At 37.5% G+C, this 23,834-nt stretch overlaps 1 protein-coding gene across 1 annotated transcript in view; it reads left to right on the top strand.

Moving 5' to 3' along the window:
• DNAJC13 (DnaJ heat shock protein family (Hsp40) member C13) overlaps window positions 1-23,834 on the top strand; it is a 139,665-nt gene that overhangs the window by 11,445 nt on the left and 104,386 nt on the right. The window contains exons 2-6 of the mRNA XM_049870873.1: window positions 7,193-7,273; window positions 18,050-18,125; window positions 18,948-19,097; window positions 19,530-19,571; window positions 22,409-22,609. Coding sequence (XP_049726830.1) covers window positions 7,206-7,273; window positions 18,050-18,125; window positions 18,948-19,097; window positions 19,530-19,571; window positions 22,409-22,609 — 537 coding nt within the window. The 5' untranslated portion in view covers window positions 7,193-7,205. The remainder of the gene's footprint in view (window positions 1-7,192; window positions 7,274-18,049; window positions 18,126-18,947; window positions 19,098-19,529; window positions 19,572-22,408; window positions 22,610-23,834) is intronic.

The following is a 23,834-nucleotide window of genomic DNA, read 5'->3' as shown; positions in this document are numbered from 1 at the left end:
AATCATAATTATCATAAATTATAATAACCAATCAGAATGAATTTAATTTGATTTTCCTAATTTAAGGGATGTTATTTTAAACTAATATATATTATATATAATATACCAGAATCGACCCGACAGCACTGGGCTTTTGGTTTATATACTTATATATAATACCTGTAATATATATAATGTATAGTTATATAATTTGTATATATTATAACATATATAATAACTATTATAAACTATAACAACATCCCTTAAATGTAGGAAGTCAAATTCATTCTGATTGTGTAATTACAAATCTATCATTTGACAGCACATTTCTAGATTAATTTAGAACTAGCTCTAATGATTATATTCACCCGGCAAGATAGCTAGGAACTATTTTATGGAGTCCTGGTGGTGCAGTGGTTATGAGTTCGGCTACTAACCGAAAGGTTGGCATTTCGAATCCACCAGCGACTCCTTGGGAACCCTGGGGGGCAGTTCTACTCTGTCCGATAGGGTCGCTGTGAGTTGGAGTCAACTTGACAACAACAGGTTTGGTTTTTGGTTTTTTTGGTTATAGTTTATATGATAATTTAATATAATATAGTTTAAATTAAGCCCATAGATTGTGAGGTTTAGCAAGTTGAGGCCAAAGGCAGGCCCAGCCACTTACCAACTCTTTGGCCCTGGGCACATGATCTGACTTCTCTAAATCTCAGTTTTCTTGTTAGCCAAAGGGGGATCGTCATACCTGTACCACAGGGTCGTAGTAGGGATAAACTGAACTAGATACATGATCAGTGCCTAGCCCAGTCACTAACATGTGGTGAGTACATAATAAGAGCAAGTTGTTGCATAATTTCAGGACATGACAGATTTTTACATTAGGTCACCCGCTCCTCAAACTTCAGGAAGATCTTTTAAGAAGGTTCAACGTGAAACAGCCTTATCTTGATTTCTGTTTTGAGGCTGTGTAGACACTCTAATTATAGCATTGAATATCCCATTATTTCTAGGGTTGATTTGCCTAGATAGGTGGGTGTCTCCTCCATCCCTTACCTCTCAAGTATGTTGTGTGTCACTGAGTTGATTCTGACTGATAGCCACCCTTTAGGACAGAGTAGAACCGTAGCATGGGGTTTCCTAGGCTGCAATCTTGAAGAGAGCACATCGCAGGCGGAGCGGAACGGCTGGTGGGTTCTAACTACTGACCTTTTGGTTAGCAGGCGAGTGTGTAACCATTGCACTACCAGGGCACCTTCTCTAAAATATACCACTTCCTAAATATAACATGACTGAAGCCTAGCTTTTCATATAGATGAGTCGTTTTCTCCCAAAGGAGCACTTCTGTTTTACTAGCCTTTTTTCGTTACCCAGAATTTGATGTGGAAAACCCTGGTGGTGTAGTGGTTAAGTGCTACGGCTGCTAACCAAAACGTCTTCAGTTCAAATCCATTAGGCGCTTCTTGGAAACTCTATGGGGCAGTTCTCTTCTGTCCTATAGGGTCGCTATGAGTCGGAATCGACTGGGTGGTAACAGGCTTGAGTTTTTTTTTTTAAGAATTGGATGCACAGTACCAGTAGCACTTGTTGCTTCATTAACCAAAAACCAAACCAAACCTGTTGCAGTTGAGTCGATTCTGACTCATAGCAACCCTATAGGACAGGGCAGAACTGCCCCATAGTTTCCAAGGAGCACCTGGTGGATTTGAACTGCTGACCTTTTTGGTTAGCAGCCGTAGCTTAACCACTACACCACCAGGGTTTCTGTTGCTTCATTGGAGACAGAAAATTATCAAGTGTGCTGATTTTGACCATAGGAACTTCTGTCTGTGGGGTTGAAGTATTTATTTACTCCCACATTTTTTTTTTCTGTCAGTATTATAATCTACGTAAAAAATACAGTATTTCTAACTAACTGGCCAGGTGGTCAGTAGTTTACTTTTATATTAACTAGGTTATATATTTTCTCCCTTCTTCTATTCCCTAACCCAGGACCTCTCTCTCCGAAGTCTGGTGCTTTTAACACCCCAAGTTCATAAGTCTCCTAAAGGTTGTAGATAAGCCTTCTTGATGCAAACTTAATTCCCCTCCTAAAAGGTCTGCTTATTTTGAGTTACATATCCCCCTAATCAGTGATACCCAGGAGGCCGTGCTTTAGGTTTTTGAGGTTTTTTTTAATTCTTAAATGTTTATTATTTACTGTGAGATTAGTTTGCTTTCTTTCCCCTGTGGATTATTAGGGACTGCCTTTATTCCTTCTGGGCCATGCCTTAAGTCCCATGTGCTTTTCACTTTAAAATCTTTTGATATTTTTCTCTCCCTTTTGTTTCGAAGTCCCTTGATAATATCAGCAGTCACCACTCAAACACATTTTCTTCTCAGTTTTCCCAAGATTTAGGCTCTTGGGGACAGAGTCTTATATCTTAAGAACCAAGAATCCAGATCTCAGTCCTCAATATCAGTCATTCACTTTTTCTGTCCTCCTCTCTCTTCCATCGTTCCAATCTTTAGTTATAGTATATAAGGGAAACAGCAACAAAAAAAAACCCCAGTCATCTGTATACCTGCATTTTTTGCTTTTTTGGCAGGTCCTCAAAGGTGCTACCCAGGTTTCTTTTCAACAATACCATTTACTGCAAATGCTTCAGAAGGCAGGAATATCGTTTGCTGGGTTTAATAAATCCTCGTTGGCTCACTATCCGATCCCAGATACACAATCTCAAAAAAAAAAAAACAAAGCAAAAAAGATCCAGCATGCCAACCGTATGGACTGTATTTGGTTGTTTTCACACTCATTAGTGGGAAGATGCCAGTTGACTATAACAACTTTCTTCTCTCTGGCAGCAATAAACTTTGCTCTAAAACTTGCTGTTACTTTTGGTCCTCTTTATTATTTCTCAGAGTATGAGTTAATGATGCTTTTCTAGGCCAAAAAACTTTATTTAGAAGGACCTGTTAAAACATCAAGTTGGAAGGGGACATCAGAATTGCCTGTGGGATTGCTCCATTCATTCAGATACTCACTGAGCATCTATTTTGTGTCAGGTACTGTTGTAGGTTCTGGGGATATATATTCGTGAGCTAAACAGACAAGATTACCTCCCTCCAGTAGGGTTAGCTAATAAACTGAACATTAGAATGAAAGGTGCTAGGGGGCAAAAAAGAGCAGGAGTAAGAAAACAGGGAGTGTAGAGTGAGGAGGAAACCATGGTGGCGTAGTGGTTAAGTGCTACGGCTGCTAACCAAGAGGTTGACAGTTGGAATCTGCCAGGCGCTCCTTGGAAACTATCGAGCACCTATGAGTTGGAATCGACTCGACGGCAGTGGGATTGGTTTGGGGTTTTGGTTAGAGTGAGGAGTGTGGTTACAATTTAAAAGATGTTTAGGGTAGGCCTTATTGGAAAGGTGCCATTTGAACAAAGATTTGAAGCAGATGAGAACGTGAGCCATTTGGATATCTCAGGGAAGATCATTCTCCACAGAGGGCAGGGGCTCTCTCAATTTGCTGATACAAAAACAGGAGCAATGAAGAAAGTGATTTCAAAATACAAGTGTCTTTAAAAATGTTTAACCACTCAGGTATAATCCCAGGAGAAATGAAAACCAATATGTCGGCAGGCGTCCATGCAAAAGCTTGTACACTAATGTTCATAGTAGCATTATTAATAATTACAAAAAGAAAAAAGGGAAACAATACAAATATCCATGAACCAGTGAATGAATAAAGAAAACAATGTTTTCTGGCAATAAAAATGACTAAAGTATGATACAGGCTATATCATGGATGAACCTTGAAAATACGCTAAGTGAGAGAAGCCAGACACCAAAGATCCCATATTGTATGATTCCGTTTATGAGAGATGTTCAGAATTCAGCACATCCATAGTGGTGAAAGTAGATTAGTGGTTTCCGGGGTCTGTGGGGTGGGGAGAATGGGAGTGACAGCTACCAGTAAAAAAAAAAAAAAAAAAAACGTTGCTGTGGAGTTGATTCCAACTCATAGCAACCCTGTAGGAACAGAATAAAAAAAAAAAAGCCCATTGCCGTCAAGTCAATTCTGACTCACAGCGACCCTATAGAACAGGGTAGAACTGCCCCACAGAGCTTCCAAGGAGCACCTGGTGGATTCAAACTGACAGCCTTTGGGTTAGCAGCCGAAGCACTTAACCACTACGCCACCAGGGTTTCCAGTAGAACAGAGTAGAACTGCCCTATAGGTTTCTCAAGGAGGACTGGTAAATTTGAACTTTTGACCTTTTGGTTAGCAGCTGATCTCTTAACCACTGCACCGCAGGGCTCCTAGAGTTTCTTTTTAGGGTGATGAAGATGGTTTAAAAATAGTGGTGATGGTTTTACAACTCTGAGTATACTAAAAACCATTGAAAGTGGTTTTATTCTAATTATGTAAAGGATACTTGCTAGTTTTAAAAAATAACAGTGTATAAAGGTACAAAGAAAGCTTGAGTCAACCATATTCCAGCCACTCAAATTTGCGTTATTGACACTTTGGTATATATTCTGTAGTATTTTTTAGAGTGCGTTTCTAATTATCAGGACTAGGGAGAAGATACTTTCTGATGAACAGTATAAGGAAGCATTTTAGGGTAAGTAGCCTGATGTCAAAGTAGGAGGGAATAATTTGGAATTGGAAAAACTGTTCTAAGTGGACACTAAAGGCAGGAAGAAAGATTAATATTTTTGATAGTTTAAAGTGAATATGTGGAAAAAATATAAAAATGATAAGTGGGATGAATTAATTTGACAAGCTTCAATTCTTTAAAAAATAAAAAGCCCTCTCATATCAACAGTAGAGTGAAAAAATAACAAAAAGTCAAGTCACAAAAAGAAATGACCAAAGATTTCTAAAATACTACTAAACCTTTATACTTTGCTAGTAATCAAATAAATACAGATTTTAAAAACTGATGCCATTTTCCCCCTACTAAGGTGGAAAATAATTAAAACAACTCTACCTAGTATGGAAACTCTGCTAGCATAGTGGTTAAGAGTTCGGCTGCTAGCCAAAAGGTCAGCAGTTTGAATCCACCAGGCGCCACTTGGCAACCCTGTGGGGCAGTTCTGCTGTGCCCTATAGGGTCGCTATGACTGAGAATTGACTCCGTGGCAGTGGGCGTGGTTTTATACCTAGTATTGGAAAAGTTGTGGAAAAACTTAGGGGTGTTTGAATTGTAGGAGAATGCTCTGGCAGGATGCAGTAAAGCCTTAAGAGTTTATACCTAGTAATTTTCCTCTGGTAATTGATCTTTTGGGTAGAATTAATTAGAGCTAGCTACCAAGATACCTGTTGCAACTGGGATATAATAGTCAAAGACCACCAGACATCCTGAGTGTTTACTATCGGTATGTATCCTGCGTCGTTTCTGGAACTGTGATGTAAAGTACCTTTTGTTTTTGTTTTTAACTCCATTGTGACCTGATAATTTTGTGAAATATAATAAAGAGTTGTTAGGAAAACGAAACAACCAAACAAAAAGACATTAAAATACAACCCAAATTATTCTTAGATTTAACAGACCTAAATTTACATTGCAGTAAATAAATCTGAACAAACTTAGCGATAAAAGACTTTTAGAAACTGTACATGTTCGCTGACAGTAATGTAGGAAATTGCTGTTACACACAACTTTTTGCTGTGCTGCAGTTACAATTAAATAAAGGCTGAGTGAAATAGCAATTCTCATGTAAATGCGTATATACAAACTTTGAACCACGCTGGGAATATCAGTGTTTAAAATTTGTAATGTGAAAAGCATGCTTGCTTCTTTGTAGTTTATTTACACTAGGTTGCGTGATGGTAATGCTGCTTTCAGAGAATAGTACGTGTTTAGCCTGCTTCTGCATACTGCTTTAGTGACATCTGTTGTAGCAGGGAAACCAGCCTCAGTGGTATGTTGACTGAAACGGAAGAAGAGATTTTATAGCAATTTTAGCAAGCTCAGCATATTCATTTTTACCTTTTATTCAAATTTGAAGCAAATGATAGAGTATTTTCAAAATTTATCATTAGCAGCCAGTTCCAGTATATTATCCTATGAAGTTAGCAGAATTGGAATATTTTGATGAAAGAAGTGGATTCTGGATTTTATACGCTCCTGGGTTATAATTATTCTTAAACTATTGTTGGTAACGTGGTTCTACTGCATGCAGCTGTTAGGCAGCTCACTGGTCTATATTCTGTTCAGCCGGAGGAGTCCACTAATCAAACTGCTATGGAAGTTTCTAAATGTTTATCCTCAATTTCTGTACGTATTTCGATGTGGCCCCATAGTAGTTTGCAACTATACTTTGAGTAGCACTGTTCTAGTATATTCATACGATGCAATACCACGTAACCTTAAAAATATTTTCTCAAACAATATTTTATTCCCTGGGAAAATGTTAATATTCTGTGAAAAGAGGTTAAGCAGTACAAATGACATACTCTTAGTTTTGTAAAACAAGGGAGGCTGGAGTAGTTATCTTTGGGTGCCGGGATGAAACATGATTGATTATGTATGTTTTACATCTCTTACTGGGGTCATGCATTGTTTTTATAATGAGAAAATTGTTATTTTTAAGTCAAGACTTATGTAGATCCCTTTCAAAGTGATAGTGACAGCAAAGTGACTGGTACTGAACAGTTTAATGAAACATTTTGGAATTGGTTAGATATTTGGTGGATAATTTTAAGTGCCCGTTGTGTGCCAAGGCATTGCATGGCAGTGGGAGTTTTAAAGATTGATTTAATTTATCAAATATTTTTATAAGAGTTCTTAAACTGGGAATGTTGAAAGGAGGTTAATTCTTGTACTCAAGATACCTAGTCAGCTGGGGGAGGTAATCAGTTTATCGGATAATCTGACCGATAGTGACCCTATAGGACAGAGTGGAATTGTCCCATAGGGTTTCCAAGGCTATAATCTTAGGGAAGCAGACTGCCACATCTTTCTCCTGCAGAGCCACTGTTGGGCTAGAACCAAGCTCTTAACCGCTGTGCCCCTAGGGCTCCTTAGATAACCACAGTAGGTTGTAATAGATGAAGGGAGCAGTCCCTGTCCTCAACCGTACGGTCCTGTAGGGAGGCTGTGCCTTACAATGAGCACTATGTGGTATGCAATGAAAGAGAAAGAGAGCCTGTGCATTTAGTATAGAAGATTCAGGAAGAACTCCCAAGAATATATCACCCTACTGAATTCACCCATATTTTCTCTTTCAGGTTTCAGCACAAAATGAATATAATTAGGGAAAATAAGGACTTGGCATGTTTCTATACAACAAAACATTCATGGAGGGGAAAGTGAGTATTGCTGGTGACTTTATTTTTCTGTGCTCCTGTTAAGTGTACTTTAAACATGACTATTGTAGTGTCTTGAGTATATCCTCCATGACTCACTAATGCTATTCAGCCCTTCTCTTCTGCAAAGATTATGTGCATATTAGAAATGCAAATGCTGCATTTAGAATGAACGTTAAATAATTGTTCTTTTTGCTTTTGACATTTCTGGTTTTCTCCGTCTGTCTTGGGGAAGAGTTTGGTAAGAATTAAAAGTAACAAAGGGAAGTAAACCAGTTACCGACCTTCTTGGATGCTGTCAAATGATGACGAGGTTATGCAGTAGGAACGAGAGTGCTAACTCCCCAGCTTTATCACCCAAAGACCAGCCTGTGTGTGATCAACACATTTGCATATCCATTTGACAGTTGGAGAAAATAATGCCATTAATTCTAGTGAAGTTTATAATCTTCCTTTAGGCCTGAAATGAAATTTAAAAGTTGGATTTGATCTTTTCTTCTCCCTGAGATGGGGCAGTAACATTTGTTAATAGTTGCCTAGTCAGACCAAGGTGTAGCTGCCTCTGGGTCATCTCTGTAAAATGTATGGTAATTTCTACTCCTCAGATTGCTATAAGAATTAATTGAAGAAGTGATATGGAGTATATGAAAGTTTTTAAATTATGCCTTAAGTACGTTGAGTGTTCATTGACTGGCTACGTGTAGGCCCTTGTGGAGAAAGTTTAGCGCTTCGAATGATCAAGAGTAACGTGTCTCACACTTAGATAGGTGGCCGCTTTATTCCAAACTGGGCCTCATGGTAGATAAAACATGACACGTACATGAGGCTGATGATTTTTGTTCCTACTCTTAACTTTAAAATTTTTAAGTAATAGTGTGGTAACGTCTTAAAATGATGCAATATCTGAACTTTGTTGTATTTCTGGTTTTCTTTAGCAAACTGTAATTTTGAAAGATTTGAGTGTTTGAGTTTGTTCCCTTTTAGTAGGGAATTGTGTGAGCTCCCAAATTAGAGGGCATCATTGTTACCCTTGCAGAATACTTGTCTCTAATTTTTTTCTCCAGTTAATTTCATTGAGCCAAGTTAGAGAAAAAAATTGGCTTACTCAGGGTAGTATGGGTCTCTTTAGTTCCCTGCATCAGCCTTAAAAAATGTTGTATCCTACTTTATTTCTCAAGTAGTAGATTGCTCTGGTCATCATAACTGCTGTTTTTAAATATGATTATAGCATACTGATGCATTAATTCAAAAGAATATACTTACTGCCGTATTTTTTGCTTTGTGAGCGTGTATGTAATTGTGATCATCTAGATTTTTTTTTGTTTTGATGTTCTTAGTGTTTAAGACTTAAGACAATCCTTTTTTTTCCTTTCTCAAGAACTATTTCTGAACACAGCGCAATTGTTTTCTGTCATTCACGCTTTGAAGTTGTTTTGTTTTTATCATACTTTGTTGAGACGTAATTTACATATCATAAAAATCCAACCTTTTTAAAACGTACAGTTTGGTGGTAAACGAATAATTTCTTTTATAAGGATCAGCACAAAGCTGGTTCCTATGAGGTAGAGGTTAAAGATGTCCCGAATGTCCAACTTTTCCAAGCTGCTGTACCACTCCCTCATCTCTAACATCGACTATTCCCTCTCCCCTCAGTTCTCTCCCTAATTCACTGTAGAGTCTCAGGGAACTCACTAATCATATTAAGGAAATGGCTCACACAGTCCCAAATTGGTGGGTGAGGCATAGGCTTCTCTCTGGTCCTTGGTCTGTGCCCAAAGACACTCAGCTTTCTCACACCGTGAACTGGGAAGCCCTCTGCGCTGTCTCCTGCCCGTCTCCCCTGCCCCAATGGTGGTAGGCTCTTGTCTCTGCTCTGGAATTGGCTCTCATTTAAGGCAAAAACTGACCAATCCCCTTGGTGGGGGGGGCATAATATCAACTTTGCACAGTCCTGCCCAGTCGTCTGGGTGGAAGTTACAAGACCATGGTGAGAAAGGCCATACTAAGTAATTCATTACATCTGAAGTGGGTTTTACTATATTCATAGAGTTGTATAACCATCACCACTAACTATTTTTAGGACATTTTCACTACCCCACAAAGAAACTTCATACCCATTAGCAGTGGCTCCTCATTTCCCTCTCTTCTAGCACCTGGCAACCACTAATTTTCTGTCTTTGAATTTACCTATTTTTAAACATCTCATGTAAATGGAATCATACAATATGTGGTTTTTGTGACTGGCTTCTTTCACTTGGTATGACATTTTCAAGGTTCATCCATGTTGTGATATGGATCACTGCTTCATTATTTTTTTATTGCCGAATAGCATCCCATTTTACTGTACAGAAGCCAAAAGACAGAAGTTTCACATAGTCACTCATCCAATAAGCATCCCCTCATATGAATGGCTCTCGACACCTAAATGTGGCATAGGCCAGCTTCCTCGTGTTTTAGGTGGTTGCCTCAGTCCCCGCCACAATGCCAGAACGTACTAACGTGGCTCAAATACCTGCCAGTAAACCTCCAGGGGCAGAAAATGTGACACAGCTTGTAGCCCATGATCCGTGAAAGGATTAAGCCTTCTAATGCATGAACAAGGGCTGGCTTTCCATTTATTTGAAAAACATTTGCTGTCGAGTTGATTCCAACTCGTGGTGATCCATGTGTGTCAGAGTAGAACGAGGCTCCTTAGGGTATTCAGTGGCTGAATTTTTTTGAAGTACATTGCCAGGTTTTTTTTTTTTTTGAGGTGCCTCTGGGTAGACTCAAACCTCCAACCTTTTGGTTAGCAGCTGGGCACGTTAACCATTTATACCTCCCAGGGGCTCCTCCGTTTATGTGGATCTTTAATTTCTTTCAACAGTGTTTTGTTGTTTTCAATGTATATATTTTGAAGCTTTTAAATTCTCCCTGAAAGTTCTAGGTTTCCACATAGTGACTGACTTCATTGGGCCACATATACTATTAAGTAGCACTGAACCTTTTTTAATACTTACCTGTTTTATGTGGCCAAATTCTAAAGTATTTTTCAGCATATTCTAATGCAAAAAATAAATGGCAAGCTGAAAACTTTCTATTGTTTCTGAGTTGCTAACCGAATTTCCTCTCTAGAAGTGTGTCCATATACAATAAATTTTCCATGCGATTTTGGGGCTTTAGAGCCCTAGTTTTAAGAGACTACAGGCATAGGTACATGTTGTAAACTAACCCTAATATCTTAGAAAACCGTTCTTGATAGTGGCAGTGAAGATCCTCTTCATGTACCTAAATTAGAGATAACCTCTCCAGATAGCCCCTTTTAGAATATTTGTGGGAGCCATTTCCATGGCCTTTGTGCGTTTCCACTGCGCCTCACCTGGCAGCCACGGTTGTGCTCTTAGTAATGCAGCTTCACTCACCGCTAGTACAGATCCTTTGGCTGGCAGAGCAGCCTTTCTTCTGTGCTGACCATTTTCCCCACTTGTAAACCATGTAATTTAATTATAGGTCTGTTCTGGGAGGAACTGCAAGGGGGAGCCGATTTCGAGGAAAACGCTTTTATTTCATGAAAAGGCAAAATTTCCTTTTTGGCCTTAGCAGGCCGTTTCAGGCAGGAAAGAAGGTGCAGATGTTTCCTATAAAGCAGAAGTGTAAATTTTATGGCAAACTGCAGAGTAATGTTCAAAACCGAGGCTCTTAAAGTGTTTTGGATGGTAACTCCAAATAAAGTCCGCCTGCGATGGTGACGGCAAATAAAGTCCGCCTGCAGTGGTGAAGCCAGGTCAAGCCCGCCTGCGGCGGTGGCGCCAGGTCAAGTCCGCCTGTGAATCACTTTAGTCATTGCATACACTGGTTGTAGCAAATGCTCTGAACTTAGGAGTAACATGTTAGTAGCTGAACAGGATTCCAGCCTCAGCACACTGGGATGTATGGTGGTCAGTCTGTGGGAATTCCCTGACAGACGCACACTGTGTTAACAGGCAGTCTGGAATGACTGGACGCAGGGAAGTCGAGTTGAGAGAAAATGAAGCTGGTAAATTTGTTACCTTTTTTATATGTAGGAATAGGATCCTACAGGAACAGAGATACCTTAACTGCCTGGCATTTACACATCTCACTAATTCTGATAACCCTAGGAATCTTGAGTTTTGTTTTTGTTTTTCCCTTCTGCTTTGTCTCGCCTATTGACCCTGCCAGACTCTAAACCTCAGGTGAGCCCATTCCAAATTGTCTTTGTATTACTTTCTGTGGTTATTGCCAGGTAATCTGGTATTTGAACATCTTCCACCCATCAGTACAAATGGGATCTCCTTTATAGGAATTTTATGTTTTACACACAGTTTTGTACTGAAAGTTAGCTTCATCTGAGCTGGAAAAAATGTGGACGTTACATTGCAGAATTCAAGTCCTTAAAACAGAACATTTATGCCTTTTATTTTCTCAGAGAGAATTAGGGCATTTTCTTCCTGAGTCCTTGGGACAAATATTTGCAGAGTGTTTCCTGTCTAGTTTTTCTCTTTTCCAAGGAGTAGAAATTTCAGTGTGAACAAACCGTCTTAGGTTGAACTAGTCTTTCAAGAGGAATTTTGACCAGAATTAGCATACCCTGGAGATACAACCTGATGAACGATCCGCTTGTGATTTCTGAGACATAATTCATCACCCTTTTCCATTTCTGTCTGTTATATTTTCTTTCCTTTTACTTACCTCTTTCCCTTTATTTCCTGAGTCTGCATTCACTGTCTCTCAGTATTTCTATTACTTCCTAACTAATTTCTCAAATCCTGTGGGAACTCTTTTCTCCAGTGTTACGGGTATACTCCATTGTCAACCTGTCCAGTGGCATTTTCTGAGCCTGATTCTTGAACCTTTTAGTAGCATTTGGTACTGACCATCTCTTCCTTTTTGAATCGCCCTTCATTTTGGTTTGATGTTATCAGTGCTAAGTAAGTAAAAGGCTATTCATGTGTCCCTTCCCTTTCTAGTAGTATCTTATTTAAACTGCTTTTGGATATGTTTTTATGCCATATCCAACTACTTTTTCTCCCCCTGTCACTCTTTAAAGTCATCTCCTCCCCAAGGTTATGGTATTGGTACTCTTCCACTCCGTCTTTCCTTTTTTCCTGCTCTGTGTTTGGTGGTTAGTTCCTCTAAACTTTTGCCTTGGGTTTTGCTGTAGTTCCAGAAATTTAAATGTACAACTTCATGGCCTACTTTTCCACGGTCTTGATCTTTTTGAGGCCTGAATCGATACATTTTGATGTATTTGGCCCAGTAGATGGGCCACTTAATCTTTCTTTTGCAATGCTTTAAAAAAAACTTTGAGTGGTCCCTTGGAAAGAGAGATAGAAAAAAACTCTCAGCAGTAGTATGCAGTTCTGAAAACAGGAAACTTTCGGGAAGTGGGAGGGTGATAAAGTCCAATAGTAGATGTTTGAATATTTGAATGCATTCTTTTTTTTTATAACAGATATCTCTTCAAATAAATACGATTGCATTTATTGTATTTCTCTCCCCGGTATATAATCATGGTGTTTGTGTGACAGGAAGTAGTGAGTATTCTCCCCGGAGCTTTACTTTAATAGATTCACAAAATTTGTACTTCTTGAACAAAGAGAGTGAAAAAAATTGATCAGAAATTTTATATTCTCTTGATTATTCCTGATTGTTTTTGCTGGTGAGAGAAACTTTAGATCTGGTAGCACGTAAAGCGTCTGTTTGTCCTTGGAACACACGAAAATCCATCATCAAACAAGCATAAAGACCGATGTAAAAAAGATTGATGTTCATTTTTGTATGAACGCGGGAACCGGGAGTGACTCAATTGACCCACTTTTGGCTTCTAGTGGGCTGTTTCCAGGAATAACTGAAAAATATTGGTCCAGTTAAGTGACATCATTATTACTGCCCTTGAAACACCTTATTCATTGTCCAACTTTTGCATGCACGTGAGGTGATTGAAAACACCATGGCTTGGGTCAAGGCACCGCAGTGTTCAAGGTGATGTCTTTGCTTTTTAAGACTTTAAAGAGGGCTTTTGCAGCAGATTTGCCCAGTGCAATACATGGTTTGATTTCTTGATGGCTGCATCATGGGTGTTGATTGTGGATCCAAGTAAAATGAAATCCTTGACAACTTCATTCTTTTCTCCGTTTATCATGATGTTGCTTATTGCTCTTGCTACTTTGAAGTTATTTCGGATGTCTGAGCTAGATAATTTAAATAATAAGTAAAATGTTGGGAGGAAGCTAAGTCTTTAAAGGGCTGACTTCTTTGTTCACTGTCATGTCAATGAACTAACACAGTGTTATGTGCTCATTTAATATTGGATCAATTCATAGTATGACTTCTTAATACAATACCTGACTTAACATGTTTTCTTTTCCTTAAAAACAATTTTGCCTTATGAAAAAAATACCATGTTAAAAAAATTGTTTCAAAGGGGAACATTGTATTCGTAACAATTAGAAAGTTTAAGAATGGTACAACATATTTTTATTTGCAGGAATTAAAAAATTACAGAAGTGTATTTAATATAAGTTTAGTCAGCCTATTAAAAAACTAAACATTACCTGTCAAATCCAAAACGTGATTCCATCCCCAGCTTTTTTTACTTCAGTGGTCTTCTTTGCTTTCAGGTGATCTTTCTCAAGTCTACCAGCACTGTTATTGGCACAACATTTTTTCACATGTTCTTATCATCTTAAGGGAGCCCTGGTGGTTCAGTGGTGACACGCTCAGCTGCTAATCGAAAGGTCGGCAGTTCAAACCCACCATTCACTCTGCTGGAGAAAGATGTGTGGCAGTCTGCTTCCGTAAAGATTTACACCTTGGAAACCCAATGGGGCAGTTCTACTGTGTCCTGTAGGGTCGTTATGAGTTGGAATTGACTTGGTGGCATCTTACCAGTTGCTACAGGAATAAAACGTCCCTTAGATAAAGCGATGAGTTGGAATCGACTTGATGGCACTGGGTTTGGTGGTTGGTTAGATAAAGCAGGGTTTTTTTTTTTTTTTTGCCACCAACACTTTTTTATTTATTTGAGTGACATTAGTTTTCTGATTCTAAATAACATTATAGCTAATAAAAATGGGTAATGTAAATCATGTTTCCTAATAATCTGTCATATTAAGTATTTGGATCAGGAAATTTGTGGAATAGGAGAATGCCTTCTCCCTATAGGCATTTAATGATACAAGTTTTAGTTCTGAATAAAAAGGAAATAAATGCAGTAAGTAAAAATAATAGTGAATATTAAATTTTTCAATTGGGGAAAAAGGTGTTTGCTTTCACGTTTCTTTGTATATGTGATATCATCTCATAATTTAAATGTTTTGTTTACATCAGCTTCTATTTCTTTTATAATTTGATTTATGTAGCCGTATTTTTGTAATAAGAATCTATTTTTAGTATGATACTGTTTAAAAGTTAGCCAGCAAGTTCATTTCAGACTTGTGGAACAGCAAGTTAAATGATTGAAACTTCCAAATGACAAATTCCCTTTGCAGATAACCATTAAAATATATTTCCTGTCATAAAAATATGAACTTAGTCTTTTTCTGATGGTATTATAGTTATGAATAAAAAAATTGGTATAAAATTAGTTGCTGCCTAACTTATATTCTGTTTTAAAAAACAGTGGTAAACTAATGGATCATATTTGACGAACATTTATTGAACATTTGTTGTATGCCATGGTGGGTACTGTGCTAGGCTTTAGACTTGGAAAGATAAAAAAGACTTGTGCTCTCCCGAATCTATGGAATCTTTGTACTTTATGACCTAGGGCATTTGTGACTTAGTAAGATTAGGGGAAAAAATCTTTTAGTTACAAGTGCTATGAGACTAACATGTGAGACCACTCAGATTTTAATCTCTAAATCTGACATCCAAGGGGACTTTATAATCTTTGAAGGTTTAAGGTAGTTAGCGAGGTGTTTTAAGTGACCTAGAAGCATTTGTCCTACCCTTAAAGGGAAGTTCAGCTGCTGTTTGGGCTAGGAAAAGGGAGAGGCATGGGGAGTGCATGGAAGAAGGAAAGGAAGCTCTCCTAAGATTTCTGTTTTCTTGTAGCTCTGAGTTACTTCTAGCTCTGAGTTGCTAGTTGTGACAGTACTTTGGGCCTAATGTGCAACTAACTCCAGGATCCTTTTGCTGAAGGACCTGGAATGTGCTTTGTCCTATATGGTAGCCACTAACCACATGTGGTTATTTGAATTTAAAGAAGTTAAATTTTTTTTTTAAAATATATTTGAATGTTTATTCATATTATTCTCTTCAAATATTTCCTTTTTGTAAAGATTTATAAGAAATTAATAATTATTAAGTAATTACTGAGTAAGCAGATATAGGGAATGATCACAAAGCAATTTAAATGTCATTTGCTATTACACAGATATAAGTAAAACAATTTTATTAAAATGTAAACCAGAGTAGAACTGCCCCATAGAGTTTCCAAGGAGCGCCTGCAGTATTCGAACTGCCGACCTTTTGGTTAACAGCTGTAACACTTAAAATGTAATATATCAATATACATGTACTAGAATTAAAGAAGTTAAATTTTAAAAATCCATTTTCTCAGCCACATTTCAAAAGCTCAGTAGCCGTACATGGCTAGTGTTTACCTTATTGGATAATGCAGATACAGAAAGTTTCCATCTTTGCAGAAAGTTCTCTGGACAGCGCTGATCTAAATGACAAAGTTTGATGAGAAAGATTCAAAGAGGCTTAGTTGTGGCAAAGGAGACTAATATTGAATTGAAAAGAATGTTTTCTTAACTGATCCTCTAGGGTTATGCATGTGACAACAATAGTTGACATTTGGAACTTTTAGGCCTTTAATTCTTATCCTTTTTACTCCAGTGTGAAAAAGAAAAGTTTTATTTCCAGGTTGTAAAGATTTGCATGTTTGACTTTCATGATCATTCTGAAAGTTAGAATTTGTGAGCTCACATTCCTATCATGTATTAGATTTCATTGTGTATATCTAAGGCAAATTATTGATTTGATCTTGTTTCTTTGTTTTGGTTCTCATGAATTGGTTATGTCTCTGAAGCTTTCAGGTTTGGGATCAATGTTTAGATAAATCCTCATCTACTTCCCCAATTCCCCTTCCTTACCACACCCTAGAACGCTGCAGTTTTTATGTGAGAAGGAAGTGCTCTCATTCTTCACCTTCACACTCTATTTTAGACGTTGAAAATTAGGAAAACACTTAGAATACAACAATGCTTTTTTATGAATATGTGAGAAAAACAGAAAATCTCTCATTTTTTTCCCCAAAATGGAAATAACTGCTATTTTTATTATGTAAGTAATATACTGATGAGAAAAAAAAAATGGACAATAGAAAAATTAAAATTTGAAAAATCTCTCTTGGTCTTGATGGGAATGGCCCTAGTGTATTACTCTTGAGTCTGATGATGTCTGCTGGTTTAAGCTAATTTGTATCTTTTTACTTTTTACTTTATTAGTAGTTCCAAACAGAAAAGCATGACCCTCTCCGTAGATATCAGAAAGGCATTTGTATATAGAACATCTGTTTTTGATAATTTAAGAGTCTCTTACTAAAATACAAATGGATATTTCAATATCATATAAATATGATCAATTTTATTGGTAAGACTTTTCCATTATTGAACTCTGTATTTTCATAAAGTGAATCTTCTTTGGTCACAGTATACCGCTATTTTCATATGCTGTTTGATTCTTATTGCCAATATTTATTTAAAAATATTGCGTGGTTTCTTTTCTTTTTTTTTCCTCCTTTCTTTTGTGTTGTCTTCATCAGGGTTAGTATCTCTAAAAGAATTGAGAAGCTGTCCTGTTTTCTGGTCCTTTAAAGCTTCATCTCCCTTGAAATTACCTGAACCTGGTGCTTTTGGAGGGCGTAATTCTTTGTCACTTTTCTTAAATTCTTCTGTGGGGGATGGTTTATTCTTGATTTTCAAATTTTTCAAGATGGAGTCACGCAGCATTTTCTTTTAAAAATTTCTTCTCTATCTGTGGTTATAAATCCTCTTTTATTCCTAATTTTGTTTTTGTGTTTTCTTTGAGTAGTTAATGTTTTACCCATTTTTAAAATTTTATTTCTAAAGAATAAGCTCTTTAGTTTTAAATATGTTTTTCTAATTCAATTTCTACTCTTATTGTTATGAATTTCTCTTTCTCTTAAAGAATTACTGATATCCCAGTAATTTTTCTCCTTCAAATTTGTTACTTTAAGTGAAGGAAGTAAAGTGAGAAGTGAAAATTGCTTGTCTGTGGTATAGGCTTCCTAGTTGTATAAAATTGCAACAATTAAATGTAATAGGTAGTTCCTTAAATGGAAATTATTAAGATTCCAGGATATGGCTCTGACTGAGCAGTTGCAGGACATAGCTTTTCCTTCCTTTCCATCACGGTTTTGTTCAAAGGATATTTTGAAAGAATTGGTAGTGTTCAGTGTCTTTTGTAAAAATAAACCTTTCCCATTTAGAACCTTTCGGCTTCCTCAGCCAGTGCTTTACCACCTTAGTCTATGCTAACAACACAAGCCTGCTTGCGTCAGTCATATTTTTCCATTTATGAATCTTAATCATTCATACTAAGTGGGGGAGAGGATAGATTTTAGTACCAGTAACATTGAGAACACTGAAAAATGTGAAAATACAAAAACTAAAATATTTTTAGTGACCGTTAATCAGCTAACACTTTTCTCTTTCCTCACTGAAATGTTCTTGTGTTGGTATCATGTATTTTCTTATAAAATGTTTGCTTTCGTTGAAACTAAATTTAAGCGCTTGTCTTCTTTTGTAGGTATAAGCGTGTCTTTTCAGTTGGAACCCATGCGATTACTACTTATAATCCTAATACCTTAGAAGTAACAAATCAGGTAATCACCCTGGAAGCTATCAGACATTTGTATGAACTCCACTGGAAATTTAAAAGCCACAGCATAACTCATGACCTCCTGGCCTGAAATCCGTTCTTTGGCACAGAAGGTCACATCTGAAAGAGACCGATACACTTATACAGTGTTCTGTGCTCAGAGCCAAATGAGAAGAAAGGAGGAGGGGGGGAGAACATGCTGCTTATTTCTGTGTTCTAAAGGGTGTAATTTTTTAATATGTTGTTATTGAATGCTGCTCTCTCTTTTAATGTGTAGTTAGTAAATTAGTTCTTTATAATTTTGAAAGGTTTATATTGTTACTGTGATATGCATGTGTAAGTTAAGTCATGAGTGCAAGTGGGTGAAAATACTTGTCATTGGGGAAGGAATACTGTTTATAAAGACAAGACTAACCTCACTGTGGCTAAGCAGACGTATTTAAAGATATTTTAATTCTTAGGCATATAGTCCAGGTTTCTTTTTTTTTTTAAACTGAAGCAAGTAAGTATACAATTTTATTCCCCAGTTCATTTCACTTTTATCTATTTTAATTGCTTTGAGTTGATGTCATTAATCATTAAAATTGGAATACAGATGTGTTTCTTATTGTTGACTCTGATGACTAAAAACCTTTGGAAGCAATCATTGTGTTCTAGGATTGCTATAGGACATAACTTCTTTTAGACCTCTGCAGTATGTTATTTTGTAAAATTTTGCTCGTTTAATCAGCAAAATTAAAGTTGTGAAAATTAAAGTAATAAAAAATAAGTGTCATAATTCACTATATTGTACCATCAGTTGAAGGAATTTTTTTCTTTTTGTTAGTGGCCTTATGGAGACATCTGTAGTATCAGTCCTGTTGGAAAAGGACAGGGAACGGAATTCAACCTCACTTTTCGTAAAGGCAGTGGAAAAAAGTCAGAAACTTTAAAATTTTCTACAGAGCACAGAACAGAACTTCTTACAGAAGCGTTGGTAAGACAGGTTACCCATTGACAAACTGAATTTCTCTTTTTTCTTTGTAAAATAAAACATACATACCTTAAAGTACAGGTATTTATGTTTGAACCTCTGTATCCACTAATCGTATTTTTTCTTACTGACCTTTGACTTGATGCTGGAAAACTTTCCTTATTCTCTAACTGAAAGGCTGGAAAATCCTATATATTTGGTAGTTTGTCTTTTTAAATGCATCTATAGTATAAAGCAATTGTATGTTTAAGTAATCCATCTTGTTCTTCAATGAAATTCCACACACTATTGAATATTCTTAAACTGTAATTTTAATAACATATTTTAATATCAAGGTTGCCAAGGTGGGACTTTAGTTGTTTGGGTAGAAAGGTCTGAGTCATGAGTCATCCTTACCAGTGTGTTGTCATAAACTGTGGTTGTTTTCTTTTTCAGAGATTTCGAACTGATTTTGCAGAAGGAAAAATCACAGGAAGGGCAAGTATTTAACATTTATTAGTAGATATTTTTATTTGTTCAGATGTTGCCCTTTATTGCAGAAATCATTCCATGTTCTGTGTCTTCCTTTTATGGCAAAGCTGATGGGAAACAAGGAAACACAATTTTAATATTCCCTGATACCATGTGACAGAGATGAACGTAGTTTAACAGGAAACTGAAATATGAGGAATTAGATTTAAAACTGCTAATGCCAGTGATTGGGAAAAAATCATCAGGCAGGATCTGTGGAATGTTAAAAACAACAGCTACAACCACTAAAAAGTAATCCTTATTCAGTATTCTAAACCGGAGCACAAGTAAGCATTACACTGCTGATAATGCTGGTTGGAACATGCGACAGGTGGCTGATGTGAGTTTCCCGTTTTAGAAGAATTAAAGCTTTAAGAAGGGTCAGATGTATTGAAACTATCTTATTATATCTTCTTGCACTGGATCTGGCCAGGATGAAGGTTTGTATAGTACGCTGATAGCTTTGCGGGGGGTGTCTTTTTGTTAGTGGCTCACTAGAATCTTCTCAACTTTTCCAAGCCTTTTCTAATCGTGCGACAGCAACGTTTAACCTAAAGCAGAGACTTCTGGGGATGGGTAATAGTAGTTCATGCTTTTCACTGCTAACCATGGTTGGCACTTTGAAGCTACCAGGCGCTCCTTGGAAACACTATGGGGCAGTTCTGCTCTGTCCTATAGGGTCACTATGAGTTGGAATCGACTCGATGGCATTGGGTTTTACTCTTGAAATACTGGATTTCTTTTCATGAGCAAGTACTGATTATATAATTGGAAAAAAGAAAACCTAAACATATAAAAAAAAAAATACTGCTTAAAACCTATGGCTTCTGGCAAAAGGCAAGAACTGAATTCTGATATGCTGGTGGCACCATTTCCCTGTCTTTCTTAAGCCCTTCTTCCTTTCTGTGGAATTTTCACTGCCTGTTTTAACATCCCAAAAGCCTCACTGATCTCAACTCCAGCACTTGGCTAGTTGCCCGAAAGCCATTTAAAATAGTTTTTATGGCAACTGGCAAAGTGCTCGTTTCGTATTCCCGATGACCCACAGTCAAATTTCTATAAATCATAACTTGGCATGCTTATTTTATGTTAGCAGGTGAGCTTTCTGTGTATCTTATCTGTCTGGAAAACACCTGCATCCAAAAGCATTGCTGCAGATCTGCTGATAAGCTTCTCTTTGTGTTGATTAACTTCAGCCACTTAGGACATTTGAAAAGCTCTGCCGTAGAAACGGTATCGCTAGAAGATTGTCTGAAGGGTGGTCCACCTAACTTTACTTCTGGCCAGGAGTAAGGACTCTTGTGGCCAGTGTATCTCCCTAGAAAAAGTTGAGACTCAACCTCAATGCTGTGCTGCCTAAACAACATTCTTAGTAAGTTGAATTTGGCCCTCAGGCCTCCAATTGCCCCTGGATACACTCTAAATCAAGGTCTCCCCGTGGCCTCCTCGCTGATGTTTCTTTCCGTCAGCACATCTCATCATGGCAGCTGACTGTCAGCTGGGAGGAATGGAGACTATCCTGCAGAGCAGGTTGGGACCACCCATGTAAACAAGCATGGTTTGGAAAGCATCACAATTTTTTGTGGCCTCTCTTCCACCTCCACCTCTATTCCAGTGGCGTGTTTAATGCTGTCAGCCCCTGCTGCAGAGGTGTGGCACTGATCAGCCTTTAGTTCAGAGCCAAGACTCTAAATACATTCTTGGTTTGTTCAGGTCCTCTCGGCTTTCTGCAGAATTCCTTTTATGGAGCTATACTGTGCCTGACGCCGTTGATCAGTAATCCCGAGGGGGCTTGATCAGACGTGGGCTTACAAACCTCTTCGTGGGTTTCGTGTGGCTGGTGTTAGTGCAGGTGTTCGCTTCTTAGTGTCTGGCTCTCATTTCTGAACACCTGTGAGGGAATTCTCTCTGATCTCAGTATTAGAAGTGGTTGTACACTTGAGCGACTAATATATTTTTACCTCAAGAATCGTGTAAGTCATCACGTGTCCCTCTTCGTACTGATGGGTAGAAAACTGTGTGTTTATTTTTGGTGGGCAGGGGATACTAACTCACAGTCCAAACTTTGGTGTATCTGCATTTCTCTTTGCCTCATTTTTCCTTTGTTTTAGTTTATTGTCTCCTTTTATTTCACGTCATTTTGGTTAGCTGCTTCCTTTTCTTAAGAATAAGACTGATCATCTCTGATACTCAGTTACTTTATAAAGGAATGTTATTACGTAAATGGAATGTTACTTGCAAATCTGATCAGAACTCCTAGAGATAACTTCCAAATGGTGTTATTAGAAAAATGCTTTTTTAGCATTTTTTTTTTTTTTTATGTGTAGAAAGAAAATCTGTATTAATCTATGAGCCAGCTCAGGTTGTTTAAGTTGAATATTGTAACTTCCTTGGAATGTGACTTGGCTCTTTTCCATATCTAACTTGGATTAAAAGAATCCTTCAACAAAAGTGAAAATCTTTTTCCTGTTAAAACTCTTCCAGAATCCCCAACTTTTTTCTTTTTATAGATTTACATACAGTGACTTAAAATAATTTTTAAAAATATTGTAAACCAAAACCATTGCTATTTAAAAAAGAACATATTATCATCAATTAGAACAAATATTCTTAATGAGATAAACAGACTCTCTCCAAATAGCTGAAATTATGCATGGTTTTAACAATTCGTATAGGAGTTCTAAATATTTGTAAGACGACCTAGATTTTTGGTTGTTTCAGCAGTGATTGGTACATTAATTGTAACTTTGTTTTTTTGCCAAGTTTATGTATGAACTTAAAAGTAGTATTGTTTCTCTCTCTAGAGATATAACTGCTATAAGCATCATTGGAGTGATACAAGAAAGCCTGTAATTTTGGAAGTAACTCCTGGAGGCTTTGACCAAATTAATCCTGCAACCAACAGAGTCCTCTGTTCCTATGACTATAGAAATATTGAAGGCTTCGTAGATCTTTCTGATTATCAAGGAGGGTTTTGTATACTTTATGGAGGATTTAGTAGATTGGTAAGTACTGTTTTTTAAAAAGACGTTTGAAAAGAAACAGATGTTTGAAGGAAAGCAGGGATTTTATACTTCATTTTGAAATTTCATGTGAGTCATTTGGGAGAAAGTATGGTGTTAGGAGTGCAGGCTTTAGTAGCAAAGAGAACTGAGCTAGAATTCCAACTTACTGCTTGCTCGCTAAAACAGGGAGAGTAATATATGTGTCATTAGTTTTTTTGTGAGGGTGGGGTAAGATAATTTATGTAAAATGCTTAATTCACACAGTGCAGGCTAAGCTGCACTCAGTAAATTGTGATCACAGTTATTTTCACTGGTACCGTCTTACCTAATAGTGTCTAAGCTTTCTTTGAAGAAGTAATTTAAAATCTCTTATTTTTATAGTTATAGCCTTTCCTCCTTCACCCAGCTATTTGTAACTTAAAATTTGAGTAGTCCATGAACTTCAGATTTGGAATTCATTGCACGTTCTTGGTCTTAAAATTCTGAATTATCTGTAAGTAAATTGTCTTGTATAGCAGAAGCTGTAAGATGCTGAGACCCTGTTTGTTAGTCAGTAATAGAACCTGGAACTATAGATGGTGACCATCTTTTCATAAGAAACATCCTGTCTTCTTAATAAAATTTAGACCCCGGATCTCAAAGATGAGTGATACAAAGAGCCTCCGCACGCAGAGGCTCAGGTGAATTTACTCTTGTCTCTCAAGATTCCTGTCTCTTTAGAATTTATAATTCCTATAGCTGTTCTGTTGGAAACCTTGTGGGTCAGGGTCGCTATGAGTCGGAATCAACTCGATGGCAACCAGTTTTTTGGTTTATAGCTATTACAGTGGTTTAAGAGCTACAGCTGCTAACCAAAAGGTCAGCAGTTCGAATCCACCAGGTGCTCCTTGGAAACCCTATGGGGCAGTTTGCTCTGTCCTGTAGGGTTGCTGTGAGTTGGAATCGGCTTGACAGTACTGGGTATAGCTATCTTAGGAGTCCCTGGGTGGCTTAAATGGTTAAGGAATCGACTATTAACTGAAAGATTGGCTGTTCAAACCTACCCAGAGGTACCTTGGAAGACAAGCCTGGTGATCTACACATGAAAGATCATAGCCTTAAAAACTGTGGAGCACAGTTCTGCCCTGCAGCACATTGGGTCACCATGAGTCAGGATTCAACTTGTTGGCAACTGTTTTTTTATTACCTTGGTGGTCTGGGAACACTACGCCAAGATAGAGCGTTC

Source organism: Elephas maximus, chromosome 27 (assembly GCF_024166365.1).
Source record: "Elephas maximus indicus isolate mEleMax1 chromosome 27, mEleMax1 primary haplotype, whole genome shotgun sequence".
Lineage (NCBI taxonomy): Eukaryota > Metazoa > Chordata > Mammalia > Proboscidea > Elephantidae > Elephas > Elephas maximus.
Note: the sequence above shows the minus strand (reverse complement) of the source record. Positions and strands in the feature narration are given on the sequence as shown.